Genomic DNA, 27,432 nt, shown 5'->3' with positions numbered 1-27,432 from the left:
TTGCTACTCGCATCCACGGAAGGGGCGACCTGCCTCAGCCCGCAGACATGAGTTTCGTCAACAACTCCCGCATGTCCGTCTACTCGACGGCGTCTGCCTCGGCATCGCGACCGGGGAATTCGCCCTCGCAGATATCGACCACCACTCTCCTCAACACTCTCAACTCGGCATACAAGAACGGGCGCTCGTACAATCTCGAAGCCAGCACCAGTCTGGTTGTGAACACATGGGTCAATGCGAAGAGCATCATTGATGACCGCATTGGTGGCACAGTCGACCTTGAGTTGGGCCGAAAGGCCTGGGAGCATGCCCGCCGGAGAGCTGAGGATGGCTGCATAGTCCTTGCGTATGTATCCAACGCCCCCATCTTCACCATCGCCGACTGACTGGTATAGTTCCCTGCATGACTCGAGCCCTTCGCTCTTCTCTCCCTTCGTTTCCAGCCTGCCTCTGTCGCTGCCGGGCAACTTCTACACCGCGCTCGAGGCCCTCAAGGCCTTCACGCACTGCGTCACTCCGCAGAACCCTTCAACTCCTCGCTACTCAGCACTGGCCGCCGTCTTCACCATCAATCTTGCTGGTGCTGTCGTCGGAGCTGAGATCAAGCTGTCCACTTCCGGCTTGGACGTCCAACAAGGCCTGCTCCAAGTTCCTGGACAGACTGGCTTCCGTGCCTTTGACGTCTTCTACTATTTGAACTCCAGCTCGGCATCCAGGCAAGAGAGAGAGTACCTGGACATTCAATCCTTGGACAAATATGCCCTCCTCCGACGATCTGGAACATACGACCCTCCTAGCTACCTCCCTGATGCCGACGATGCCGCCGCAGCTGAAGATTTCCGCTCCAACCTCAAGGCAATCGGCATCAAGGGCCAAAAGCTGACTAGCCTCATCAGCTGTCTCACAGGCCTGTTGAAGCTCGGCAACACCCTCGACTATTTCATGGATGAGGAATCGCTAGCTGCGGTATGTGAGGATGTTGAGACACTCATGGATCTACCCGAAGGTACCCTTCGCCAGAAGCTGGGATCCAACGAGCGCGAAATTGCTATTGGTGGCATCTATGAAGCCATCGTTGACTACGTTGTTGCCCACGCCAACACCTCGATCAAGGAGGACATCCGCCGTGCCAAGTCCGGATTCGCTATGGACGACAGTGACGGCAGCGGCATGATGACGCCCAACGAGTCCGAGGATGGAGACATTGTTAACATCACTGTCGTTGAGATTCCCAGTCGCTCGTTGGGCAAAGCGATTGCGCTGCGTACTGTGTTTGACGACAGCGAAGGCATCAATGCTGAGATGCGAGACGACGGTGTACAAGTGCCGCCTGTTGGTAACTCCGTTCTCGAGGCCATGCGCGAGGCCATGCAAACCTGTGCAGTCGAGCTCGGCCTCAATGGACCTGCTCTCCGTGAGAAGGAGACCGAATTGGAGAAGCGCGAGACTGTATTGGACAAGCTCGCACTCGAGATCCCAGAGGAGGATAACTTCGTGAAACAGATGCTCTATCCGGTACCTAACAGCGGCGTAGTCCTAGGCAAGCACGGCCGTTTCGACCTGGCCATGACAGTCGCAAGTAGCAGAGTTTGGTTCCAGCTGGCTATTCATCCCTCAGATTCTATCCCCGCTTCGCTGAACCAGGATCTCAATTCTACATGGCAGGCCGGTGTGGTATCCCGACAACTCCGTGAGTGGCGATTACCCGAGTGGGCAAATCGCCGCAACCGTAATCTTGATTTCACTGCCGATTTTGACCACCACGAGTTCTATGACCGATATGCTCCACTAGGTTGCATGGACGGCCAAGAGGGCATCCAAAACTGGATTCTGCAACGCGGCTGGAGCAACGGCGAAGTCATGGTTGGTAAGGAGCGCGTCTGGGTGAGGGAGGGCACATGGTGGGAGGCTGAATCGCAGCTTGACCTCAAGACACAAGAGATGGGCGGTTCTCCCAACATGCTTGGTGGCATGATTGGAGCTGCTGGCATGGAGAATGGATACCCCACTCAACTCCCGCCCACAGCAAGCGCCTTCTTTCCACCTCTTCCAGACATGTCTGCTACTCCCCAAAACCCTTTCCAGAGCTCTACAAGTCTGGCTGTGCCGGGGGCTGCAGATGCTAAGTCAATCGCCCCTACTACACACACCCTTCCCACGACGGGTCCCGGTGATTACGGTCTCGGAATGAAGGGCGACGAGAACAAAGGCGTCACTTACTATGACATGGAGTCAGGTGGTAATGCCGTCGTCACTGAAACCCCTCTCACTGGTACCCGAAGGCTCTGGGTCGCCTTTGTTTGGGCCCTCACCTTCTGGATCCCCTCACCATTCCTCAAGTGGTTTGGTCGTATGAAGCGACCTGATGTGCGCATGGCGTGGCGTGAGAAGCTTGTCTTGGTCATGCTAATCCTGCTGCTAAACGCCACTATCGTTTTCTATATTGTCGCTTTCGGTAAACTCTTGTGTCCCAACAAGGACAAGGTCTGGAACACCAAGGAAGTATCAGCGCACCAAGGCGAGGACGACTACTACGTCAGTCATCGTGGTGTGGTTTACGACCTGACTTCTTTCTGGAAAAAGCAGCACAGCGACTCCAACACCGAGGCTACACGGGATCGAATGATGGAAATGGCTGGTGCCAACATGGACCCATATGTCATCCCCCCGCTATGGATTGCTTGCCCCAATCTGATCGAGCCAACCGATCAAAACAAAGTCCTTCAGCTGACTCTCAACGAATCTACGGCTGAGAATCTCAACTCGATCGCCGTCCACAAGTCTGGTTCGATGACAAATATGCCAGACAGCAACGCGTTGAAGAGCGACGTATGGTACCCCAAGGTCTTTCTCCCCGCTATGAAGGAATTCAGAAAAGGAGATCTCGTCTGGGAAGAAGACAAGGTCAAGAATGAAGGTGAAGATGACAATCACATGTGGTTCAGGCTCGACGAGAAGATTTACGACTTGACCGACTACTTCGCCACAATCGACTATATGCAAAACCAGCCTCAGTACAACTTCCTTGATGCCAAGTTGATCGATATGGTAAAGAGCAATGCTGGCCAGAACCTGATGGAGGACTGGAACAACAACCTGAACAAGACTACGCGAGAGAATAACCTGCAATGTCTGGAAAACCTGTTCTACGTCGGCAGAACTGATTTCCGCAAGACGGCCAAATGCCAGGTCAACGACTACATTCTACTAGCCTTCACTATCATTCTCTGCGCGGTCATTGTCATCAAGTTCTTAGCCGCCCTTCAACTGGGCTCTCGTAAACGCCCCGCAAACCAGGACAAGTTCGTCATCTGCCAAGTGCCAGCCTATACCGAAGGCGAGGACTCACTCCGGAAGAGTTTAGACTCTCTTACCGCCCTTTCTTACGACAACAAGCGAAAGCTCATCTGCGTCATTTGCGACGGAATGATTGTTGGTGGTGGTAACGATCGCCCTACGCCCAAGATTGTACTAGATATCCTTGGCGTTGACCCCAAGGTCGATCCTCCTGCGCTTCCATTTTGGTCGGTAGGTGAAGGCAGCCAGCAGCTCAACTACGGAAAGGTCTATTCGGGACTATACGAGTTCGAAGGCAATGTTGTACCGTACATTGTCGTTGTCAAGATGGGCAAAGAGTCGGAACAGCACAAGTCCAAGCCAGGTAACCGAGGAAAGCGCGATTCCCAAATCTTGCTTATGAGCTTCCTTAACCGCGTCCACCACCGTTCGGCTATGAACCCCTTGGAGTTGGAAATGTTCCACCAAATCAACAATATCATCGGTGTTGACCCAGAGCTATACGAGTATCTGCTTATGATCGACGCTGATACCATGGTCAAGCCTGATGCTCTCAACCGTCTCGTAGCGGCTTGTGCCAACGACTCAAAGATCGCCGGTATCTGTGGTGAGACGAGCTTGGAGAATGAAGACCGCTCGTGGTGGACTATGATCCAGGTTTACGAGTACTACATTTCGCATCATCTGTCCAAGGCCTTCGAAAGTTTGTTTGGTAGCGTCACCTGTTTGCCTGGATGGTAAGTACTTGATCCCACCTCGATTAGATGGTGCTAACTCACTTCAGTTTCACCATGTACCGTTTACGCACAGCCGACAAGGGCAAACCTCTCATCATCTCGGATAAGATCATCAAGGACTACGCAGACTGCGTTGTGGACACGCTGCACAAGAAGAACCTTCTCTCGCTTGGTGAGGATCGTTACCTGACCACTCTGATGACGAAGTACTTCCCTGCCATGTCTTACAAATTTATCCCCGATGCGTACGCCCTCACTGCCGCCCCTGACACGTGGAGCATTCTGCTTTCCCAGAGACGTCGATGGATCAACTCAACCATCCACAACTTGGCCGAACTTGTCTTCCTTAAGGACCTTTGCGGTTTCTGCTGTTTCTCCATGCGATTCGTTGTCTTCATCGACCTTTTCGGTACCCTCATCCTTCCATCCATCTGTGCGTACCTGGTGTATCTCGTCTACACCGTCTCTACGGGCAAGGGTCAATTCCCCATGTTCTCGATTGTCATGTTGGCAGCCGTCTACGGTCTCCAGGCGCTCATCTTCATCATCAAGCGACAATGGCAACACGTTGGGTGGATGATCATTTACATCCTGGCCTTCCCCATCTACTCTCTCGCCCTTCCTATGTACTCTTTCTGGAAGCAGGACGACTTTTCGTGGGGTAACACTCGTGTCGTCATTGGCGAGCAAGGTGCCAAGCAGGTTCTCACGACAGATGACGAAGGTTTCGATCCCAAGGCCATTCCTATGATGCGATGGGACGAGTACGCTGAGCGCAACGAACTCCCTGGCCGCCGCGGTCTTCCTGGTATGACTACTGAGAAGGGTGGATTCAGCGCATACGAAGACGAAGCGTACGAGATGAACGACATGCAATCTGTCTACTCTTCGGTCAAGCCTGCTTCTACCATCATGTCCAACATGCAGCACATTTCGCACATGCCGCCGCAGTCGCCTGGTCCGTACCAAGGCATGCAAACGCGTCAATCGACGTACTCGAACTTGTCGCGCTACCAAGACAACCCGCACCAGAACCGCGTCATGTCTATGAGCAACATGAGCGACATGTACAATGGCAACAACGCTTCTCCTTATGGGCAACGACAAAGCATGGGCGGCTTCCAGAGCTCAGACAACCTGATGACATCGTCTACACCACCGGTCCGTGGCCGCAGTCCTCTCAGCTACGGCGCAAGCATGTCGCGACCTGGTAGCACAACCAACTTCCAGAGCATGATGAACGGGCCGACGGATGGGCAGATTATCGAGACCGTTCAGGCATGTCTCAAAGACGCGGACCTCGACAGGGTCACTCGCAAGCAAATCATTGCGCTTGCGGAGCAACGGCTGCAGATGCAGCTGAGTGGCGAGAGGAAGATTTTCCTCACGCAGGCCATTGACCATGAGCTTGCCAACATGGGATAGGAAGAAATTTGAGAATTGATTGCATTTAGCGGTGTTGTCTGGATATGTTTGCACGGCAGTAACGCCATTTAGTCGTTCCTTTTTTGGAAAATCATGTATGGTTTACATCTGGCGCAAGATTTACATGGGAAAACTCGGGTGTCTGGGGAGCTAGCTAGGCTGTATTTACATCGTTGGCTTGATGTAATGATAATAGGACATTGTTGTTGCATATAATACTATTCTGCCCATTTGCGTGACTTTAAGGGTTGGTTGGTTAGCCTGGAGCGGTGGCTGCACGGCTAGCGTCAGGTAGCTACGTACCCCAGCCCAGCAGTCGCGCGGCCAGAGCTCCGCCATGCCGGCATCCCGTAACCAGGACGCCCGAATCTCACCACGACGACATACACAAACCCGCCCTGCCCGACCTCTCTATCCTCCAACCTGATACTCGCCACATCCACTCCAGTGCCCAAACATGGCGCCAAACCGCATCGAGCAAGACGAGATCGAGAAGTACTGGGAGATATTCAGTTCGCTCAGCAATGGCGGCACCCACCTCGACGGCGCGCAGGCAGCGCCTGTCCTCAAAAACTCACATTTGCGCGATGACCAGCTGGAGAGGGTGTGGGACCTGGCGGATGTGGACAACGATGGCAAGCTCGACTTTGAGGAGTTCTGTGTTGCCATGAGACTCATCTTTGACTTGATCAATGGGGTATGTTTCTTCGAGACGCGCCGTCTGGAGGAACCCAAGCGCTGATGGACATGTCTTAGATCTCGGTCGATGTACCCAAAGTCCTCCCCGACTGGCTTGTCCCCGAATCAAAAGCCCATCTCGTGCAAGCCACGCGCGCCCTCTCCGGCTCCCAGCCCGCCTACGAGACCGTCCACGACGACGACGATACCCCCGGTCTGCGCGACGGCTTCGACTGGTACATGTCGCCGTCCGACAAGGCCAAGTACGAGGAAATCTACACGGCGAACCGCGACGGCCACGGCAACATTACCTTCGATAGCTTAGCCGGCCTATTCGAGAGCTTAGACAATGTTCCAGACTCAGACGTGCGATTTGCGTGGAACTTGGTAAACCCAAAAGCAAGAGAAAGCGTGGGCAAGGACGCCGCACTAGCCTTCCTCCACATACTCAACCAGCGCAGCGAAGGCTTCCGCGTACCTCGCAGCGTGCCACCCAGCCTACGGGCTAGCTTCGAGAAAGCCCACATCGACTACGACATTGAATCAAACGCAAACTCACGATGGGCCGCCACACGCGACGAGAACACCGCCACGGGTCGCAAAGCCAAGTTTGGCGACGCATACCTCACACGTCTGGGTGTCGGCGACCGTGCCGCAAACTACGGTGCGCGAGGAGGCAAAGGCACAGATTTCGGCGGTCGCACAACAGAAGACTGGGAGGAAGTCCGGCTGAAGAAACAACTGCGCGAGCTCGAGCAGAAGATTGCCGACGTCGAGAAGGAGGCGGAGAACAGACGGCATGGCAGGAGCAAGGATAGTAAGCCTGCCCTCGTTAAGCGCGAGCTGGAGCTCTTGCTTGATTACAAGAGGAATGTATTGAAGGATTTGGACAATGATGAGGGTGGCGCGGTCAAGGGGCTTGGTGGAATTAGGGACGAGATTGAGACGGTTAGGGAACAGGTTGAGGGATTGCAGGGACATCTCGACAACAGAAAGAGTGTCTTGGAGGATCTGAGGAGGCAGATTGATGATGAGAAGGCGAGGTGAGGGGCTATGGAGACAGTGTGCTGCGTCAGCCGGTGGTGTTGTAAATATATTTAGCTCTGGGTTTTCGAAGCTGATGGAACAGCAAGTCGTCTTTGAAACACAACATCTTACATCTTTTTGCATACTTCTTCAAGTTTGTTCAAGCTGTGCTTCTAATTGCCTCTAACTCTAGTCTCAACACACCACCATACACAAAGGCCTCACTGGCCCTTCTTTCCAAGCCTTGCAAACAGCTCTGGATGATCAATAGCATACTGTGCCCCGGCAGCCCAATGATACAACTTCGCTGCAATAACATACCCCTCTTTGGCAAACTCCTCCAGCCTGTCATACAGTTCGGCAATAGGGATATTCACTCTCTGGATGTCCTCCCCTTCATCGAGATGCTGCTCTGGCTCCGGATCGCCCTCATTCAAATGAATCTCCACCATGCACAAACACAGATTTGCAGACGTCATCCCTGGATCCGCAGCCACAGGTGGAGAAGTCGAAATCACTTTCCCCTTGTAACCTGTTTCCTCATAGAGTTCACGTACGGCAGCTTCTTCAGGCTTCTCGTCTGCGTCGATAAGGCCCGCGGGCCATTCTACCGTGAAGCCACCAACGGGTGGTCTGAATTGAATGACAACGATTGTAGAGGGGGGTTTGCTGGGGTGGTAGATGATGTTTCCCATTGCGACGGCGTCCACGCCGGCGGATCCTGTCGTTTTCCGAGAGGCAATTTCCCAGATGCGTTCTTTGCCTTTGGCGTCGACATATGTGGCCTTTTGTAGTTTGACCCATTTTGCATCCGAGGAGGGCAGGTCAACGACCGAGGTTACTTTGGGAGTGCCAGTGGAAGACGCCATTGTGACTTTGTTGACGCGGTCGACGAGTGGTGAGGCAAGGCTGCGACTCGTTCTGTGGAGAGACCTTTTTGGTAGGATATATGTGCTTGCGCGTGATATTGTTCGTTTGGTGAGGGGCGTCAACATTGGCCTTTGAGCGGTATCGGGGAATTGGTTGTTGGAGTACCGATGACGTTATCGTGTTCGAAGGCAACAAGCACCACAGATGTCAGTGGAGCACGTAGTTGTGACCACAGAACCTCTAATTCCTACTCTGTGAGTTCGAGATAGTCGAATATATAGCCTGGTATATTATATGAATTAGGCGCAGTCTCACAACGCCAGTTGAGGTAATAATTGGAAGACCCCACTCTGTTTAGCGTCAGGAACGGCAATTCACGTAACGTCATCCAAAATGCCTCCAAGCCACCGATAAGCCTCACCTATCAAGACTACTACTGCACCTAGTTCAGCTCTGTCGCTATTGCTTAGTCTGGGCTCATGTTATTCACTCGTCGCCGTCTGTTTCGTAACAAAGTCCGTTGAGTTTCATCGTTCTTTCTCGATTTTTTTATCATGGCATCGTTGCGCGTTCTTACTCGATCTTCGTTGCATACTAGAACCGTACTCTCAAGCTCAAGAAATTTCTCATCAAGCATACAACGAGATGCAGACTTTACCCACGCTGTGATAGGTGGCGGCGTAGTCGGCCTAGCTATAGCCCGCAAACTGCAACAGAGAGATGGCGCATCAACAGTTTTGATAGAGAAGCATGGCTCCGTCGGTACAGAGACCAGCTCGCGGAACAGCGAAGTCATACATGCTGGTCTCTACTACGGGCCCACGTCCCTCAAAACGAAATTATGTCTTAGAGGAAAAGATATGTTGTACGAGCTGTGCAAGAAAAATGATATTCCACACCGCAACACCGGGAAATGGATCGTCGCGCAAGACGCAGCACAAATGGACGCTCTACAGAAGGTCCACGACTTCGCAAAGAGCATCAACGTCCCGATTCACTTTCTCAGCAAAGATGAGGCGAGAAGTCGAGAACCTGATGTCAGAGCTGAGGCCGGGGTACTAGAAAGTCCCAGTACCGGGATCGTAGATTCTCACAGCTTGATGCAATACCTCGAAGGTGACTTTGAGGACCATGGTGGAATCTGCGCCTTCAAATCCCCAGTCACACACATCACACCTCTCGACTCTGGACACAGTGGCTGGGAAGTCACGACGAGGGGGGAGGATGGCGAAGAAACCACCATAACAGCGGACACCTTGATAAACTCTGCCGGTCTCTTCGCCGTCCAAATTTCAAACATGATTCTACCCAAAGATCGGCATCGGAAAGCCTTCTATGCAAAAGGCTCTTACTTCTCTTATGCAGTATCCCGTCCCCGTCCTTCGACTCTTGTCTACCCTGCTCCAGTTCCAGGCCACGGCGGTCTAGGGACTCACCTCACCCTCGACATGTCCGGGCGCATTCGCTTTGGCCCAGACGTCGAGTGGACAGATTCGCCTACCGATTACGCGCCCAACACCAAGAACATGGCGCAGGCTATCGATGACATTCAAACATACCTACCTGGTGTGCATAGAGAAGCCATTCAGCCGGACTATGTAGGCATACGACCGAAGTTGGGAAAGCTTGCAGCGACGAGTGGAAAGGACTTTCAGGACTTTGTTATTCAAAAAGAGGATGGGTATGAGGGTTTTGTCAACTTGTTGGCCATTGAAAGTCCTGGGTTGACTAGTAGTTTGGCCATCGCAGAGGAGGTAGAGGGACTGCTGTATATGTAACAATGACGATTCCTGTGAGTAACCTGCCCGAGGCAGGTACAGAAGTCAGATTGGGGGGTGATATTGCTTTTTCTTTTCCAACAAAAACACACTACACGGCAAAAACACACGAGTATGGCAGAAATAATATTTCCATTCAGCGTCTTGTGCAAACGTTCATTTTAGACATTACGCAGAAAAGGTGATGTGTATATGATCCATCACATAGCTCCTACAACATATATACCAAGAGGCATCTGAGAGCGAACCAAGTCATGAACTAACCAACAATCACGCCGTGTGGCTGATCCGTAATTTTTGATGCCACACACCCCACCGTCATGTAATGATATGATAATATGTACAGTAAGGAAAGGTTTTTGCGAGAAAAGACACTCGCGGTGTGTTGCGGTGCTCGCTGAAAACGCCGGGACATCCAATGCGCACGAAGTTTAATGATAGGAAAATGTTAATGCTGAAGTGTCGTTGACAAAGCCTTCTAGGCGGTAGATGGACGAAAGATCAAGACGCTAGATCAAAAGACGAAGAAAGGCGTTTACTTGCGGGGCTGCTGCTTGCTAAGACGCTTCCTCTTCTTGGAGTCGGTTGACTCGCTTCGTCCGTGGTTTGACGCTGGCATCGTGGGCTGACCGAGCGGGGCAGGTGATACATCACGCATCAGGCTGCTTTGCTGTGGGGCCTGGAGCTCAATGCCGTCACCAGGTGCAGTGTGGACGTATTGGCGAGCAAGAGGACTGCGTCCCTGACGCTGCTCCATGCTGTTTGTCCTGTTGTACGAAGGCTTGGGCGACTCAAGACCGGTCTGCTGGTTGGATAGCGGCGATGTACGGACAGGGGCGTGAGCAAGGTCGCTGTTGGTACGCATCTGCGCAGGCCGTTGTGGGCCCTTGGACTGGTACACAGAGTCGTCATCGATGGAGTCGACCGACTCGCTGTATATGCCCTTGCTAGCACCCGCACCGACTTCATATGGTCCTGACCGTGGCTCCTCGTAGAAGGCTCCACCGGCAGGCTTTTGTGTTTGTTGAGTCTTGTGGTAGATGCGCGCATCCTCGGGGTCCATGAAACTCTCGACACGGCGGGGCATGTAGATGGAGTTGGCGGCAGAAGTTTCTTGCGAAGCAAACGAGTCCATGGAGGAACGAGGGTGGAGAGGCACGTGAGGAACGTTGGGGTTGCGGGGCATTGTGTTGGGAAGCGTAAGGCCAGAGTCGTTGCCCTGCTGGTACCATCCGTTGGGTAGGCGTTCCGCAGCAGCAAAGCGACCCTCGATGTTCTCGCCAGGCTGGAGGGGGATAGGAGCTGGGCGGTGCTTGTGTGCTTCAGCAGCAGCCTTGAAGGTCTCGGGAACCACGTTCAGGTCATCGCCAGTAGCCTCAGCGGCCTCGATAGCCTCCTGGGGCGTAGTCTTGTTGTCAGCGCTACCGGCGTCGGCACGAGGACCACCCCATGTTCGTTGACCGGCAGTGAAGATACCGTAGACCATGTAGACCCAGTTGAAGAAAGGGTTGACGATGAACATGAGGGGGTACAACATGATCTTGTAACGGCCGAGCTTGGCACCAAAGTAGAGCATGAGAAGCCAGTTGAGACCCAGAGAAATGGCAATGAAACCAACGGGAAGGTTGGCAACCTTTTGCGAGGTAGTGATCAAAGAGATACACAGGATGAAGAAGAGCAGCGCAGTCGTTCGGATGGTGTTCTGCATGAAGCGGACGATGAGGAGAATTGGGTAGCGCTTCCAGAGACGAATGTCAGTCAACATGCAAACTTCGTTGGTGATAAAACCCAAGAACCAGCGGCGGCGTTGCTTAAGCAGAGATTGGTAGGTTTGTACAGCTTCGGTTTTGCAGAAAGCTCCAGTGTTCATCTGAATCTGGTATCGTTCTTTGGCACCAATCATGAACAAGTGAGTGAGCCAGCGGTCCTCACCCAGATGGCACTTGCCGTAGTCGAAGAGATCGTCGCATTGCTCGGCCTTGTCAGCAAAGTAGTACTTGGCCATTCTGCGGAAAGCAGAAAATCGAAGCATAGTGAGAGCACCGGGCAAGCAAGTGACGGCACCACAGCCGGACTCGACTGAACGCTCGAACAATTGACCGTGGACGTATTCCATATCTTGGAGAAGGGTGATGAGCGAGTTCTTTTCAGTTGTAGACGTAATAACACCAGTCTGAGCCAACATGTTCTTCTTGCTGCCAGGCTTGAGTTCCATCTCGTACATGAAGTTTTGAATGCAAGTCTTGTCAAGGATGCAGTCGGAGTCAATGAAGAGCACGAACAAGTTGTCGTTTCGCTTGAGATACTCGGAGTAAATCTTGTCGATGAGCTTGAAGGTCCTCTTCTGGCAGTGACGTTTACCACCGTGTGGGAAGCGGGAGATGGTAATGCGGCAGCTACGGTAGATGACATCGATGGACTTGGGGTATGTGTCGAGCGTAAGAGGGACGCCGAGCTTCTCGATGGTGTTCAGGTAAAGCTCGTCTTCCTGGTCTCCGTCAAAGGAGAGGAAGATGTGCAGACAGGAAGGTGGGTATTCACAGTCTACCAGAGAGTCGCAGGTTCGGAGAAGAATCTCGGGAATTTCCTTGTAGCAAGGCATGATAATGACGACCTTGGGAGCGGATGACTCGTCGAGAACAGATTTGATCCTGCGGCTGCGACCAACGGAGTGGGTGACAAGCTGGTAAACACAGAACAGCCACGGAACAGTCAACAGACCGGCGAAAGACCAAAACGCAAACCACTGGAGGAAATCCACCATCTCCTGGGGGAAGTACTTTGTGACTTGCGAGGGAAGAGGCAGGGTAACGACCATGATTGGCAAGAAGATGGCACTGTTGCTGTTAGACTTGGTTGTCATGCGAGGACTAGAATGCTTACCGGAGCGCGAAGAAGAGGATACCGAAGAAAATGGACAAGATGCGAACACTGATCGTCTCTGCCTTTTGGAAGACCTTGACAATGCAGTACAGGAAAGCGGCAACCCAAAGGAACCACTCGAGCAAAGCAGCCAACATGAGACCACCAATGATAGCAACATAGGCAATCTATTGCAGTCAGTTTCTGTACCGAGACGATCGGCAGGCGATATACTCACATCCTTAGCTGGCCAAGGGTCGGTGATGTCTGGGATAGAGCCGTCGACCTCAGCGCGGGCAACCACCGCGCGGGCGGCGAGGCCCATCATCTCCTGCCAAACCATGGCGGGATATTAGGTATGTATATTCGTAGTTGTCGTTAGGCGGGATAGCGAGTGAGGCGGGTCGAGTAGAGGAGAAGATGTTGAGTAACAAAGAACCCAACAGTCGCCCAAGACTAGATGACTAGTCCAAGTAGCGGATAGGGGGAAAACGTAAATCCAGAAATGTCGGAGAGCCGAGAAAACTACTAGTAGTGGTGAGGTATTGGTGTTTGGCGGTGGTAGTGGTAGTAGTTGTGATGTAAGCGGATGGTGAGTCTTCGCAGCGCCCAGATAAACGAGTGTAAGGGTGGGAAGGACAAGAAGGGCTCAGATCAAGATCATCAACAAGATAACAGGATACTGCACACAAGGGCAGTCCGGAGTCGTGTGGGAGGAGCGCCTTGAGGAGGAAAGGAACTTGCTACGAGGGGATCGAGCTGGTTTACAAGCACGAAAAGCGGGCGCGCTCGGTCCACATAGCCTTGACCCAAATTGACCTGGCTTTTCTGGGCAGCAGTCGAGATGCACGATCGTCACAGGGGCAATCCAACCACATCGGGCAAGCAGCCCGCGCTTTGATGTCGAAAGCGACTTGCTTGCAGGCCTACGCCTGGTCTTAGTGGCCCCGACTTGTGCCAAACCACCCGCCGGCGGCACTATGCCTGCAGCCTCGCAGGTTATTTTGGGCGACCCCATGCGCCGTCTACCGTTAGCTGTCTGAAGACTGCAGGCAAGGTGTTCCTCTCTGTTTCGCATGTTTCTCATCACAGATAGATGAGCCTTTTTGGCCTGCGTGTTTGAGGCACGATCAAGAGCATCGAGAGCCGCAGCACTGTCGCTGCCTCCGTGTTCAAGGACAAATTCTGTCTCGTCCGGCAGGATGAGTCTCCAGCTCTCGCTTGACGTGGCACCATGGTGGTTGGAAATTCGCCTTCAATGCAATGCAGCTGGTGGCCTTTCATTGCCAAGCCATCTGGTAGCTTCGCGTGGACGCCGGGCGTTCAGGGGTCGGCATCGCTCACTGTCCTAGAGACATCTCCAACCAATAATGGCACCACGCCCTTGATGCCGCTCGTACTCCTCACGAGCGGCCCCAGAACATCGCGGTAGAGGCTTGGTTGTCACATTGGTCTATGGCTGGTGGCTGTCGCGAAAAAGAAGCCGTATCCCCTCATCCCTATTTCCTATTCCCTCTCCTTCCACAAGTCTTGGAGCTGCGAGCGCTAGGAAAATACTCGACGAGAATACGAGCTCACGGTGGGTATGCCAGGCTGACCCGCTCCAAAAAGCACGAAACGGCGACGGCGGCCCCCAACATCCATGGACACTGACAGGAGAAAACCTGTGCCGCTTCCGTCCGTACCGGTAATCATGAATTTTTGCATGTTCCACAGCTTGGTGGACCGCCCGCTCGTCATATCGCATATAGCAACGTCAACGTTGCAGCACTGGAGCCAGTCTTTGCCATATTTCCTTGAATAGATCTCGCCAACCCACTTCCGCTGAGACTGAGGACGGCTCGCAATCGATAATGTCGTTGCGCACCGGCGTCGTCCCGTAGTTTCGGACCTGCTTTTCCTGACCCGCGCACGACAAGGCGCTGATCCTTTTCGCTACCACGCTGTTCAATCTTGTTTGCTGTCGGCCCAACGGTTACGGATCGCCATCTGCACGTCTAGCATTGTTGACTTGTTTACAGCGGTGTACACATGCGGTTGAGCTGCCCCATGTTCGACATTCCTTCTGGAAGGACTGGGATCATGGCTCGTATGTCAATCTTACACGCCCGTGTCGCACATGAATCGCCGCTGTTGAGACGAGTGCGCTTACCGACATTCCGCAATAGCGCCGCGGCATATCGACATGCGATTTCGTAGCGGACCCCTGAGCTGCAACCTGAGGCCTACGATATTTTGCTTTCTAGTGCGTCTGTTGACCAGTCAAGGACGAAAGAATGCGCCATGCGACGATTCTCAGGGGTGAATTGTTAGAGTTTGAAGCTAGGTAACCGTTTTCGCTCCCAGTTCTCCATCTATAAAAGCGCCACAGGGCTGAACTACGGGTAAAGCTCAAATTGAAGATGTCTTCGTCTAAGTGTGATATCGAATGTCATGTAGAGAAACAGCATGACGCTCATTGCTTGTGTCGGTACTTGATCTTGGTGGTGAATCTTGGAAAAGGTCTACCTGGGTACGACAATTCATGTCTCAGCGATGACTGACTCGGATTGTTGAGCTGCGCAAAGTGCATCGTTGGAACCCGCATTATCAGAACACCAATGTATAGTGATGTTAGACTGGTTGTCGAATCGTGACTAGCAGGTAATGTCTCGATGTATACAGATAAAGTCGGTTTGAGGGGCACTCTGGTGTGGAGAAGCCAATTTCGGCTTAGTCATTCACCTCGTCTGAACCGCGGGACATTTGGTGACGCACGGATGCTTCGATGCGTGAGCGAACTCACTGCAGGTACAATTCACCAAACCACCCGCAACGTCGACAAGAAGCCTCTCGACAGCGACATTGCCAGAGTCGCAAATACGCACGCTCTCACTCGAGCTTGTCTCACCGAGCCCGAACAAATGCAAGCAGCAACTGCGCCTGATATATTTCCCACCTTCCATGTGCGCGTATCATAACCGTATCCGTGCTATCTACCGCCCCTCCACCACTGCGGCATCGCCTACTCCACCATGGAGAGGCACAGGAAGCGTATGTGTCCACGCTGTGTGCGGCAAAGAAATGCTAAAAACGTCTAGGCGAGCTTCGTGAATTAAACATACGCGCATGGGATGGCCACCAAGGTACATGGGCCAAGAATAGCTGCAGTCGCAGCCCTTATGCTGACCATGTACACAGACATCTTCGCCGTGCAGGCCTCCCTCGACTCGTCCATGAAAAAGAATACGGCCTTCATCAAACGCCTGCGAACCGCCGTAAACGCAGCCGCTCAAGCGCAGTTCCTCCAAGAAATCCGCGCCCTGTCCCTCCATAAATATCTGTCCGAAATTATCTCCGCCTGTTACGAAGGCCTGTGCAAGCTCAAGACTCCTGGAGAGATTGCTGCCGGTGTAGAAATTGTCAGCGCTCTCCATCAACGCTTCGGCCCGACAGAGTTCACAGGATACATTGGTTGGTATATTGGGAGGGGCCTAGCCACACCGGACAAGTCGCACCTGAAGACATTGGCACCCGAAGTACGCGAGCGTGAGGAGAAGGAGCGCCTGGCCCGCCAGCGCGTCCTCTTACGAGTCGCCACCGAACTCTGGCTCGTGGGTGTTCTGCGCAGCCTGGATGACGTAGCCCGGCCTGAGGAAGCGAGCAAGGCCAAAGACAATGGCAAACTCGTGGAAGGCTCTACGAAGACAAAGTCGCGTGCTGATAATGCCGACGCTGAGCCTTTTCCGCTCGAGGTTCTAAAGGACATGCTGGGACACGATCGCGAACATGTCAATCTACCCCTCGTCGTCATCTTCGTCAAGGCTTTTGCTTGGGATATACTGGGTGCCAAGCCATCTTCTGCAGAGGGTCGCAAGACTGTGAACGAGGACGGGACTACAACTGCAGACAAAAACGGGGAGGCTTCTGGCGCTGAAGACGAGGAACAAGATCCGCCCATAATCTCCTCAGACTTGCAACAGCGTTTCAGGAACATCCTTACCCGTTACTTCGAAGATGTCAAGACGCACCTCCTCCGCGACCAGAAACACATACTCAGCCAGGGCCGGAAGAACGCCGAAGCGTACGTCAAGTCTGGCGAGGTCTTCGAGGATCGCCAGTCCAACTACGAGAAGCAGATGAAGTCCCAAGAGCGATTGGTGACAAATGCGCAGATTCTCGCCGACGCTTTGGGTGTAGAGATGCCAGATCTCAAAGAGAAAGACAGTTCCGCAAACACGGGTGATGGTGCTATTGGCCTGGTCAAGGCGGGCGAATATCTGCGTGGCCAAAGCGATGGCGCCGGCATCTGGGAAGACGAGGAAGAGCGCCGTTTCTACGAAAATCTGATTGACCTGAAGGACCGTGTTCCTGGTATCCTACTTGAAGAAGTTAAGAAGAAGAAGACAGATGGTGATGAACAGGTTGGCAAGAAAATTGAGGCGAAGCCTGAGGCAATCGAGAAGGAGGCACCGGACGCTATAAATGACACAAAACCGGCCGATGGCGAGGACCAATCTACTGCTATCGCGAACAAATCCGTTGGAGCCCAGGTCGATGCCCTATTGGCACGCCTTCCAGAACTTGCAACAAAGGATGCTGTCGACCAGACTGCCATGGACTTTTGCTTTCTGAACTCAAAAGCTTCCCGCAACCGCCTCATCAAGGCTGTACAAGAGATTCCAAAGGGCCGATCCGATCTACTCCCTCTATACTCTAGACTCATTGCAACCCTCGGAAAATACATGGCAGACGTTTCTCAGGGGCTGGTATCCTACCTCGACGACGAGTTCAGAAGCCTGCAGCGGCGAAAGTCGAAAGATTTCCTGGGACAGGTGCGAACACAGAACGTACGCTACCTTGCAGAGTTGACCAAGTTCGGTGTCGTTCCTGAGCATGTCATCTTCCACTGTTTAAAAGTCAGCCTTGACGACTTCTCACGAATGAACATCGAAATCATATGCAATCTATTAGAGAACTGCGGACGTTATCTGCTTCGGAACCCCGAAACTTCTCCCCGTATGCATTCTTTTCTAGAAACCCTCCAACGCAAGAAGGGTGCTCAGGTTATCGGTCAACAAGAGCGCATGTTGATCGAGAACGCTGTGTATTACGTAAACCCGCCAGAGCGTGCGGCAATCGAACAGAAAGAACGGACACCAGTCGAGCTCTTCCTGCGCAAGATCATGTACCAAGACCTGACTCGTCGTACGCTTGACAAAACCATTAAGCAGGTACGCAAGATGCACTGGGAGGAAGAGGAGGTAGTCAATCTCCTCCATAAGGTTTTTGCAAAGCCGGGGAAGATCAAGTACAGCAATATCCACTTGCTAGCCGTTATGCTGGGGACAATCCATCGGTTTCACCAAGACTTCGCCATCTCAGTCATTGATGATCTTCTCGAATCTATCACATTCGGATTAGAATTGAACGACTTCAAGTTCAACCAACGCCGAATTTCAGAAGTCAAGTACCTCGGTGAATTGTACATCTACCGGTTAGTCGACTCGCCTCTCATTTTCGACACTCTGTACAAGCTTTTGAATTACGGATGGGAAGGTGGGTATGCGCGGCCCGGAGGATACAACCCTCTGGACCTTTCCGACGATTATTTCCGTATTCGCCTTGTCTGTAATCTCTTGGAGACCTGTGGCATGTATTACGACAAAGGCGCGGCGAAGAAGAAGCTTGACTTCTTTCTCACGTACCTGCAGTATTACGTGTGCATCAAGGAGGCGTTGCCGATGGACGTTGAGTTCATCGTGCAAGATGCTTTCAACCTAGTGAGACCGCAGTGGAAGATAGTCACCAACCTGGAAGAAGCTTCACGTGTCTTTGCAGAAGCCGTCAAACAGAACTACCAAACAGCGTCAGCCGACAAACCTGTAGAGCCTGACGAGGACGACATGTCCGCATCGGACGATGACCTGGATGGTGCCGAAGACGAGGACGTTGTATTGCCTGACGGCGAAGGAGATAAGTCATCTGGCGATGAAGATGAGGACTCCGACGATGACGAGCCTATGAAACAAACATCTTCGGACGAAGAAGAAGAGCAGATTGTGGTCACACGGCAGGAAGACGAACGCGACCCAGAAGCTGATGCTGAGTTCGATCGTGAGCTTGCTAAGCTGATGTCAGAAAGTGCAGAGTCCCGCAAGCATGACCGCAAGCCTGTCTTTGATGTGCCACTTCCAATGCGTCGCGCTCGCGAGGCTCCGGTGAGCGCTGACGATGTTGGTAGCGAGGTACCCGTTCCAGTCGCACCAGCTCCCTCGCAGACGATGAAATTCTCGTTGCTCAGCAAGCGCGGCAACAGGACGCAGACCCGATCTATTGACCTGCCCTCTGACTCAACCTTTGCTGTCGCTATGCGTAACAAGCAGCAAGCAGATACAGAAGAACGACAGCGAATCAAGAGCCTCGTCTTAAACTACAACGAAGCTCGCGACGATGCTGATGACACGACTGGTGATTCACCATTTCATTACACCCTCTCGCCTAATACCAATAGAATACGTACTGAAACTTTTCAAGGTCTGGACAAGACTCCGAACCCATACGCGCAGCCGCGCCTTGATAAAGCTGGTGCAAACCGCAGCAATCAGCGTGCACGGAAGCTACAGCTGTCAGATGTCAACTGGTATGACTCCCAACCCTCTCCCCGGCAGAGTCGCCCTGAGCCTGGTGCAACGTCTGCTTCGATGCATACACCGCTTTCGGTGTTCACATCGAAGCGTTGAGACGATGTGCGAGTCCAGGCTTCTCACAAGCTCTACAACGCTTGCAGTCGACATTGATCATCCGCGACCATTTCGGAAGCGCTCTTCATCTTCACGAGGCTAACTACGAGGCCCTCCGTGGGCGACTGATCTTCTAGGACATGATTATCATCTATGATGCTGCAGCTAGCATCCAATACGAACGTCACAACAGCTCACTATGCTTACAACTGCTGCTTCGACAGTATGTCACCAATGGTAGGTATTACCTGAAGACAAGCAACCGACCCGGTATCGAAGCTTCATCCTCCAAGCGAAAAGATAGCTTTGACGAACTAGAAATGTCTTAGTTTGCGCGCGAGTACCGTTGGAGCAGGTGAGTCTGCTACGCCGACATATGGATATTCCGACAACGAAGCTTGCGACAGGCGACGCTCGAGCCAGGGAAAGAGCGACAATGGATCAGCGTCTGTCTACATGCCTATCAAACGACATGTCTTGTCCTACCCACTGCATATGGCAGGATAAGGAACGTGACGGCTCTTCGTGGCGGGAATGAGCGTTTCACTGGCAGTACATTGCTTCAAAAAAACGTTCGTGGCTATAGCAATTGAAACAGTCATCGTTCTAATCTATGCTTTTCTATCCGCTTTCATGTGCAGTAAAACTCACTGCATGCTCGTCTCTTCTTGAGTGCATCTGGTCCCCCGTGTGATTATAGACAATATGCACGTTCATAGATAACAGCGAATAAGTGACGACGTCCAAGCCCCTAGCATGCGCGATCGGTGCGGCGCGCTAGTGAAGCGCGTACCTTGCAGAACCATCTACGTCACTGAAAACAAAACGTCAAAACCGCGCAAATGCCGTGTCGAAAACTTTCATCATAGGTCAATTGACCTGGTATAATTATCGGTTCGCGACAACACCTCACAATTGCTCGCATCACAAGTCTAATGTCTAATATGCTGTCTCTTGCGCTCGCGCTGGTAGGATCAGCCTCGGCTTTAACATTGCCGACATTCCTCCAAAGCCAGAGTCAAGCTCAATCACCACTTCGGCCTCTGGACCATTCGCAAAACTACAAGTTTGATCCTTTGTTGCATCTCCCTGGTATCTCGCCATACTTTGATGCAGTCGGTGTGTACCATTCTCTGAAGCTGCAGGATAAACCCAATCTGACTCCATACACAGGTTTTGGTCTCGAGCACCAACCTCCCATCGGCTGCAACGTCACCGCCGCATCGTACATCATCCGACACGGTGCCATCTACTCCAACGACGCTGAATACGAGGAATACATCAAGCCTTTCCTCTGGAAGCTCGAACAACATCGCCAAGGATGGACTGGCCCATTGGCCTTCATGGAGAAGTGGCAGTCCCCAATCTTGGAAGATAGGTTGGAGGAACTGACGCCCTCTGGCGCTGTGGATGCTGAGCTGGTAGGCAAGCATTTGTTGCAACGATACCATCACCTCGTCCCAGACACGAAGAGGATATTGGCAGACAAGAAGAGCAGGACGTTTGACACGGCTGAGAACTTTGTCAAGGCGTTCCCGCAAAAGGACGACATCGAGATCGTCAGGATTACGGAAAACACAAATGGAAGCATGGAGAGCTTGATTCCACACAAGTCGTGCAAAAACTTCTCCAAGAAACCTGGTGAGAAGCAGCAGAAGAAGGTCATCGATCTCTATGGTGCTAGCGTCGCGCATCGCCTCTCGCCTTACACACCGTTCAAGCTTGAGCCCAAGGATGTTGTCGGCTTCCAAATGCTGTGTGGTTACGAGTCTGCTATTAAGGGCGAGCGAAGCCCCCTCTGCGAGCAATTCACAGACTCGGAATGGATGGCGTACGAGTACGCATGGGACCTGAAATATGCCTACATGGTCGGTCCTCTCAACCCTCTCTCCCCTTACCTCGGTTTCCCGTGGCTCCAGGCTCAATCTGAACTTTTCGCACACATTGAAAAGCATGACACACCCGGCGATGGCTGGCCCGATCAGCAGCGCTTCTTTCTCGGTTTCACTCATCGCGAAGTCCCGCCTTTCATCGCCACTGCTCTCGGGTTATTCAACAGCTCTTCCGACGCCGCAGAGCAGTTTCCCACCGACCACATCAACTGGACGCGTGCATGGAAGATGAGCGACCTGATTCCCTTCCTTGGCCACGTTGGTATGGAAAAGATGACCTGCGAGCGTGGTGGCGTTCATGGCGACGAGCCAGGCACCTATATAAGATTCATTGCTAACTCTGCACCAAGGCCAATTCCTGATTGCCAGGATGGTCCCGGTGCGAGTTGCGAGTTTGGAATGTTTAGAAAAATCATTGGAAAGGGCGCAAAGTCTCACAAGGACTTTCACAAGGTTTGCGATAAGAAGAAGTGCAAGGACGCTACTTGTGTAGAGGAGGAGGAGGTATAGGGATTGCGTTCCGCATCGACCTTTGGAGGACGGGCTGTATATACAGCACCCTTGGAGTCTGCAATGCTAATTACAATCACCTTACGAAGAAGTTGGCCGATGTGTTTTCCCCTCTCTTTTCGCAACTTTTCGTAACGTTCAGGAACAACGCCTCAATCTTGTGAAATCGTTTTGTCCAGCAATGCACTGGTTCAGCCCTGTTTGCTGCAGGCGCCATATGAACAATTCCACTATCAAGAAGTTGGGTACGTTCCATCCAAAGTTATCGTTACGCTACGCTATGTATAAACACCTACCAAAAATTGCAGAATGGCATGATGCCGCCGAAAATCGATAAACCTTCCCATATGCAAGGGATGATACATATAGCCTAAACATGGCCAAGACCAGTCCCATGCTGTGTCCCTCGCAGAAACACTATCGTTCGCGTGTCCCCATACAACAGCCATGTGCCTGTTCTCGACATATTTGTGCGGTTTGAGTATGCCGTTTCGTAGTAATCGTATACTGTCGTGCAATTACAAGGTCTAACAGAAGATGCCCCAAGCAACTTGCGGGGGTTCGTGCTCATGGTAGTTCGTCAATCGTTATCGTCCTTTGGTTTCAGGGCGTAGAGGTCAGCATTCGCTGTTAAGCTTGTGCTTTGGCCAGTCGTAACCAGTTTGATCCCATGACTGCTTTAAGTTAGTTGTCTGACTTTACGATAGCAAGGCAGATATATACAGTAAAGTTAGGATTGTTGTAAGCTCTTGGATGCTTTTTGATGTAGTCTGTAGTCTCGAAGCCTGGGGGATCGCACGTAACCATCTCCTCGCCTTTCTTCTGGTACCATCTCACGTAGTCGAAACGTATGGTAGTAGGAAGAACCAGGTTCTTCCAGTCGATCCAGGTCCACGAATTACTGAGACCCATGTTTAGAATGAGTGATAATGGTTCCTGCGCGATTTGGCGGGCCTGGATGTTGCCGTTTGGTCCTATAGCGCGCCCGTCCATGATAAACATTGTTTGGTCGCCCACTTTCCAGGATATATAAGCATCTTTGCCTTCTCCTGGAACATACTCGAAAGAGAACCGTTGATACTGCTTGTTATCGAACCAATCTTTGTTCAGTATCGTGGTGGCAGAGATGGCCTGTTGGAAGGCTCCGCCGGAGTAAGTGTTGAGTCCACTGTAACGAAGGTCTGGCAACGCCGTGTAGTTGTAATTTGGATAGTACCAGATATCGAATGGCGCAACTTGATAGCTTTGTGTCGCTATTGGAAGACCATTTGGACCTGGGTAGCCTGATGTGGCACCCACCTCAATGATATCGATCTCTGGCACTCCTCTTCCCGTCCCTGGCGTTGGATGATCCTCACCAGGGCAGGTGCACGAGTTCAGTCGTTGTCCAGGCAAGTGAGACAGGCCGTCAGGGCTAGATTGGTTGGGCGTGATGCCAGCGTCGCAAGCTTGGTAAGTGTAGGGCCACAGGCCATCGGTTGTACTCAAGTAGCCTGGCCGGCCGAGGTTGCCCATCGTCCACGCACCAGGCCAAAGTCCTTGTACACCGGCTGGACCTGGTAGTGATACTGAGACTTCGAAGATGCCACCTTTGAAGCACAGCTGGTTCCAACTGTTCAGCATTCCAGACCGAAACTTGAGGCCGTGATTGAAGAACTCTTCTAAGCGCAGCTGGAGTGTGCCGTCGTGGGTGGTAACAGCATCCGGATCGTACCATTCAATATCCTGCGTCGCACCATACCACACGTTGGGTGCATAGAAGTACGGGTCGTCTCCTTCGTAGAACGTACGATTGTTGTCGTTGAACTCGTCGCTGAAAACCAGCACGTATTCGTCGCCGAACTCCCCAGTTCTTGTTTTCACAGAGTCGGGTGTGTCCGGGTCGATCAGGCCCTTACGTATATTCTCCAAAAGTGGATATCTTTTGTTGTTGACTATTGCCCAGATTTGAGGCCTCCATGGATTAGGAAACATACTCAGCGGCATGCCGTAGGCTGAATTATAATCGATAATGCCTACTGCGGAAAGCACTGGAAGTCCGACAAATATAAATAGTAGCCCACATATCATAAACGCTAAGCCGATGGTGGACATGATGCTGTCTCTTGTGAAATGGTCGCGTATCCTGGGTTTGAACTTGATGTCATCATCATCGCGAGGCATGTGCATTTCATCGTCAGCTTCCTCTTGATCGCATACTAGTGGCCAAGAGGCCATTCCCTTTTCCTCGTATGGCGCCGTCAACCTATCGTCAATAAAGGACACATTCTTCTTTGTGTCGTACAGGTCATGAGCATTTTCATTGAGTCCCGTCGCAGAGTCATTGGGCGTAAGAAACGGATTGGTCAGCGGTAAACAGGGCGGCGGAGTGGTGGTGCGCGAGTCCACACCCAGCCTACCGTAAGACCGACGTTCTGACAAGGAAGTCCTTCGACTACGGCTAGGAGTACTAGTGGCGGCGTCTGAGAAGGGATTGAAATAGCGAGTGTAGTCGGTGCCCAGGTCTTGTAACGTGAGTGGGGTGCCAGGAGAGCGAGGTGCTTGGCTTGACAAGTCTGTTGTACTCCTCGCCTTTGGTGTTCTCAGGTGAGTCCGGGGCGGAAGGCGCAAGTGAAGCCGACCCGCCGTGGTGCGCGGTCGATTCTTCTTCGTCTGCGTCTCATCGCTCGAGAGCATATCGTTCCCTTCTGAGCTTTCATGGCTCGCCGATCTGGAGTTTGCAAGCGGCGAAGGCACAATAGGCGCGAAGGGCAAGGGGGAGGAGGAGCGCTCTGCCGACGGGAGGATGCCGAAATCGAATCCATGATCAGAAGCCGGACTCTGACTGCCGCTCGAATGGCTAATCAGTGGCTTTTCGGCTGCTCCTGCTTGCTCAGATACTCCTTCTGTGTTAGTGTTGTGGGGAAACGCAACTTCCCGTTCTACACCTGAGCTCGACGACGACCGTCTGGGCTGCTCATCTCGACTTTGTGGTGATTCTGAGTATTCCGAGGATGTGTACGAAGCGACCCTTCGTATGGACGCCATTGGCCCCGCTTCTTTGGGCAACGAGCGACCGAATGGTGTACGCGCCGGCGGTTTGCCCCACAGCCGGCCCTATGTTGTGCAGCTCACACCAACTGCGACGTCGTTAGTAGTGTTTTTGTCGATAGAACGCTTTGCTATGTATCGTATAGAATGGGCGAGCAGAAGATATCTGGAGGTGAAGAGCCGCGAGCGTACGGTGCCTGACGTCGAAGGGTAAGTTGCTAGTCGGAGAGCTTTGACGCGGTGGGACGTGAGGAGTGGATATAGCAGCTGTAAGTGAGCAACACAGAGAGCGGGGTGCTTGCGGGAGGGAAAGTCGTGAACGTGAGCGAAATAACTTCCAAGGGGTCCAGTGGTAGCAACAGTGAGTAGCGATGTTGGCCTGGCAAGCGCGTTGATTGTTTGAGTGGGAATACAAGCCTATAGCAGCTTTGATGGTGAAGGCGAATTGACGACCACAAAGCCAATCACAGCTTCCCCAACGGTAGCCAACATGTAGCTGTCGCAGTCCCGAAGATAGGCAGGAACCGTTCCCTGCGCCTGTGCTGTGTTGCGCGTCGGACTCTCCTCATGCTTCCACCACACCCGGACCGTTGCTGGCACAACTCTGCTGTTTAGGACTGAAAAAGTGCCATCACCGTCGCGACCGGAGAAGAGTCCCCAATTCATGATGTATTAGACTCGCATGTCGTACTTCGTTCCGATTGCTCGAACCGTGGAAGGCACGATAGATCAGTAACACGCTTACCTCATGACAGCCCTGATCCACTATCCTCGAGACGGACAACCTCTGAAGATACTTGAGACGTTACACAATAACGGTGTGCTTGTACACTTAGCACGAGGCAACCAGTACGTGCATTTCTCTTTTGATAAGTCGCAAGCATGTCAAGTCCGCATGTAGCACGATACCGGAAAACGTGCATGCTGTACGCGTACATATTTCCATCATATCACAAAGGCGCCGTTTCTATCGTGAACAGTATCGGCGCGTCCGTCTCGACTCTTACATCGTTCGCTTTAACGTGGTTGCTCGTACTGACCTGGCCACCCATTTGCGTGTCCCACTCCTTGACATCCCACTCTAGCCCTTCGGTAGAGATAACCGCTGGCCCATATATAGGAAGAAACCCCACGTTCTCTGTGAAAGTGCCACTTTCTTGGATCCCTCTTAGCAGAGTCTCTCCGCTCTTCAGCACAAAACTCAGACTGGACTCGGAGAATAGCCATAAACGCAGGTCGGTATGTTGAGTCTGTTCCCTGTACATTTCGTTCAAGAGTCCAAGGCCCTGGTCAACCCTCCCACCCAAGGTACCAAGAACAATGACATCTTGCACAGCCGAGGAAGTAATACGCAACGAAATTTTTTGCATGCATTTTCCAAAATCTGTGCTGTACTGGTCACGGTCTCGTAACACAGGAACACCTCGTGCTTCGTAGTACTCACGTACATCATCGCGTAACGAGTCCAAGTCCCCATGAATCATATCGGGTAGCTACAAATATCAGCAACTGATATTAACATTACAAACCACAATTCTACTCACGTATTGTTCGCGCTGCTGGATCAAATCATCTTTCAGCATATCGAAAAGTCTATTGGCGCCGCCATCGGCACATATGCGAAAGCCAGTGTGTTTCCAAAGACGTAAAAATGCAGTGAAGTGGGCTATTGGCTGATTTAAGATGAGAAGGTCAGGAGGATTCGAGGTTTTCTCGGGGTGGGCGCTTTCTGCGAGAAATCTAGCAGGGTACAGCTCGCTGATTCCTCGTCCTGCCATGCTCTTGATGTCCCTAGGATACTCAAAAATTGATGTAGTGATACAGTTGATAGCGTGAATGGAGCAGTTGATGAGATTGGTTGAAACTGCGGACCCTGGAGGATGTGCGTGATGCAGAGGCAGGCGCGATGCAGATGTGCCCGGTCGACTAAGCTGCAAATGTGCTAGTCCCTACTCGTGCGAGCACCCTCTAGTGACCGTTAACATTCAGATATGTATAGCTACCACGGTTTCGATAGATACCCGTATCTCTTTGCGTACAATTCCATCTATATATGACGTGTTGGGTTCCACTCTCGGCTCCTCGCTGCTCGTTCCTGCAGCTATACGTGATGGGAAGCTGCGGTCTGCAGAGGTTTCTGATGGTGGCTGGCAAAACGGTATGCAAAACGCATGATGAAACCCCATTGTCATGGGAGTCGCAAATCTACAACCAATTGTATTCAGAAGCGACTAAGTCTGAAGATGATGACTCTTAGGAAAGAAGTTCCCACATAAGCTGTGCTCATGCAATGGCCCCATGTTGGTCAACTTTAGTTTACCTTTCGGACACTTGTTAGCTCACCGCTCGAATCCTTCGTAACGATAGAGCATCTGCGTCTATAACTACATCTGGGTATTATGGGCACTGCTCACAAGTGAACTTCCGGACGCCGATCGTTCCGGAAAGGTCTGTCTTTACGCGCAGCAATCCTAATCATAGTTGGCTTATGATAGAGCAACCACAACAGGAATTTTTCAAGCCCTGAATCCTGGAGGACGAATCTGCGATCCTGTAGATGCTCTGTTTCCTGTCCGAGGTCGTGTGTTGGTGTCAATCACAAATC

At 52.2% G+C, this 27,432-nt stretch overlaps 10 protein-coding genes across 10 annotated transcripts; 5 read left to right on the top strand and 5 right to left on the bottom strand.

Moving 5' to 3' along the window:
• Positions 1-47: 47 nt before the first annotated feature.
• AA0111_g5004 (Chitin synthase 6) lies at positions 48-5,459 on the top strand (the record flags this gene model as incomplete). Its single annotated transcript, XM_028651069.1, has 3 exons — positions 48-346; positions 396-4,034; positions 4,082-5,459. 3 exons carry the CDS (start codon positions 48-50, stop codon positions 5,457-5,459), a joined length of 5,316 nt encoding a protein of 1,771 aa, XP_028507586.1.
• Positions 5,460-5,916: 457 nt separating this feature from the next.
• On the top strand, positions 5,917-7,184 carry AA0111_g5003 (Actin cytoskeleton-regulatory complex protein; the record flags this gene model as incomplete). Its single annotated transcript, XM_028651068.1, has 2 exons — positions 5,917-6,156; positions 6,216-7,184. The coding sequence occupies 2 exons, from the start codon at positions 5,917-5,919 to the stop codon at positions 7,182-7,184; spliced, it is 1,209 nt and encodes a 402-aa protein (XP_028507591.1).
• Positions 7,185-7,384: 200 nt separating this feature from the next.
• On the bottom strand, positions 7,385-8,032 carry AA0111_g5002 (hypothetical protein; the record flags this gene model as incomplete). Its single annotated transcript, XM_028651067.1, has 1 exon — positions 7,385-8,032. The coding sequence occupies one exon, from the start codon at positions 8,030-8,032 to the stop codon at positions 7,385-7,387; it is 648 nt and encodes a 215-aa protein (XP_028507592.1).
• A 555-nt stretch (positions 8,033-8,587) lies between these two features.
• AA0111_g5001 (hypothetical protein) lies at positions 8,588-9,811 on the top strand (the record flags this gene model as incomplete). The annotated part of the gene is made up of 1 exon (XM_028651066.1): positions 8,588-9,811. One exon carries the CDS (start codon positions 8,588-8,590, stop codon positions 9,809-9,811), a length of 1,224 nt encoding a protein of 407 aa, XP_028507589.1.
• A 535-nt stretch (positions 9,812-10,346) lies between these two features.
• On the bottom strand, positions 10,347-13,016 carry AA0111_g5000 (Chitin synthase D; the record flags this gene model as incomplete). The annotated part of the gene is made up of 3 exons (XM_028651065.1): positions 10,347-12,648; positions 12,695-12,861; positions 12,912-13,016. The coding sequence occupies 3 exons, from the start codon at positions 13,014-13,016 to the stop codon at positions 10,347-10,349; spliced, it is 2,574 nt and encodes an 857-aa protein (XP_028507590.1).
• A 2,827-nt stretch (positions 13,017-15,843) lies between these two features.
• AA0111_g4999 (Regulator of nonsense transcripts 2) lies at positions 15,844-19,395 on the top strand (the record flags this gene model as incomplete). The annotated part of the gene is made up of 1 exon (XM_028651061.1): positions 15,844-19,395. The coding sequence occupies one exon, from the start codon at positions 15,844-15,846 to the stop codon at positions 19,393-19,395; it is 3,552 nt and encodes a 1,183-aa protein (XP_028507437.1).
• Positions 19,396-20,339: 944 nt separating this feature from the next.
• Positions 20,340-21,797, top strand: AA0111_g4998 (hypothetical protein; the record flags this gene model as incomplete). The annotated part of the gene is made up of 2 exons (XM_028651060.1): positions 20,340-20,514; positions 20,569-21,797. 2 exons carry the CDS (start codon positions 20,340-20,342, stop codon positions 21,795-21,797), a joined length of 1,404 nt encoding a protein of 467 aa, XP_028507436.1.
• Positions 21,798-22,481: 684 nt separating this feature from the next.
• AA0111_g4997 (Beta-glucan synthesis-associated protein) lies at positions 22,482-24,824 on the bottom strand (the record flags this gene model as incomplete). Its single annotated transcript, XM_028651059.1, has 1 exon — positions 22,482-24,824. The coding sequence occupies one exon, from the start codon at positions 24,822-24,824 to the stop codon at positions 22,482-22,484; it is 2,343 nt and encodes a 780-aa protein (XP_028507435.1).
• Positions 24,825-25,244: 420 nt separating this feature from the next.
• AA0111_g4996 (hypothetical protein) lies at positions 25,245-25,493 on the bottom strand (the record flags this gene model as incomplete). Its single annotated transcript, XM_028651058.1, has 1 exon — positions 25,245-25,493. One exon carries the CDS (start codon positions 25,491-25,493, stop codon positions 25,245-25,247), a length of 249 nt encoding a protein of 82 aa, XP_028507434.1.
• Positions 25,494-25,777: 284 nt separating this feature from the next.
• On the bottom strand, positions 25,778-26,410 carry AA0111_g4995 (hypothetical protein; the record flags this gene model as incomplete). Its single annotated transcript, XM_028651057.1, has 2 exons — positions 25,778-26,320; positions 26,372-26,410. The coding sequence occupies 2 exons, from the start codon at positions 26,408-26,410 to the stop codon at positions 25,778-25,780; spliced, it is 582 nt and encodes a 193-aa protein (XP_028507433.1).
• Positions 26,411-27,432: the final 1,022 nt, after the last annotated feature.

The sequence above is a fragment of the Alternaria arborescens genome (genome assembly GCF_004154835.1).
Source record: "Alternaria arborescens strain FERA 675 chromosome Unknown contig_9, whole genome shotgun sequence".
NCBI lineage: Eukaryota > Fungi > Ascomycota > Dothideomycetes > Pleosporales > Pleosporaceae > Alternaria > Alternaria arborescens.
The sequence above is the reverse complement of the archived record's forward strand: the minus strand, read 5'-3'. Positions and strand labels throughout refer to the sequence as shown.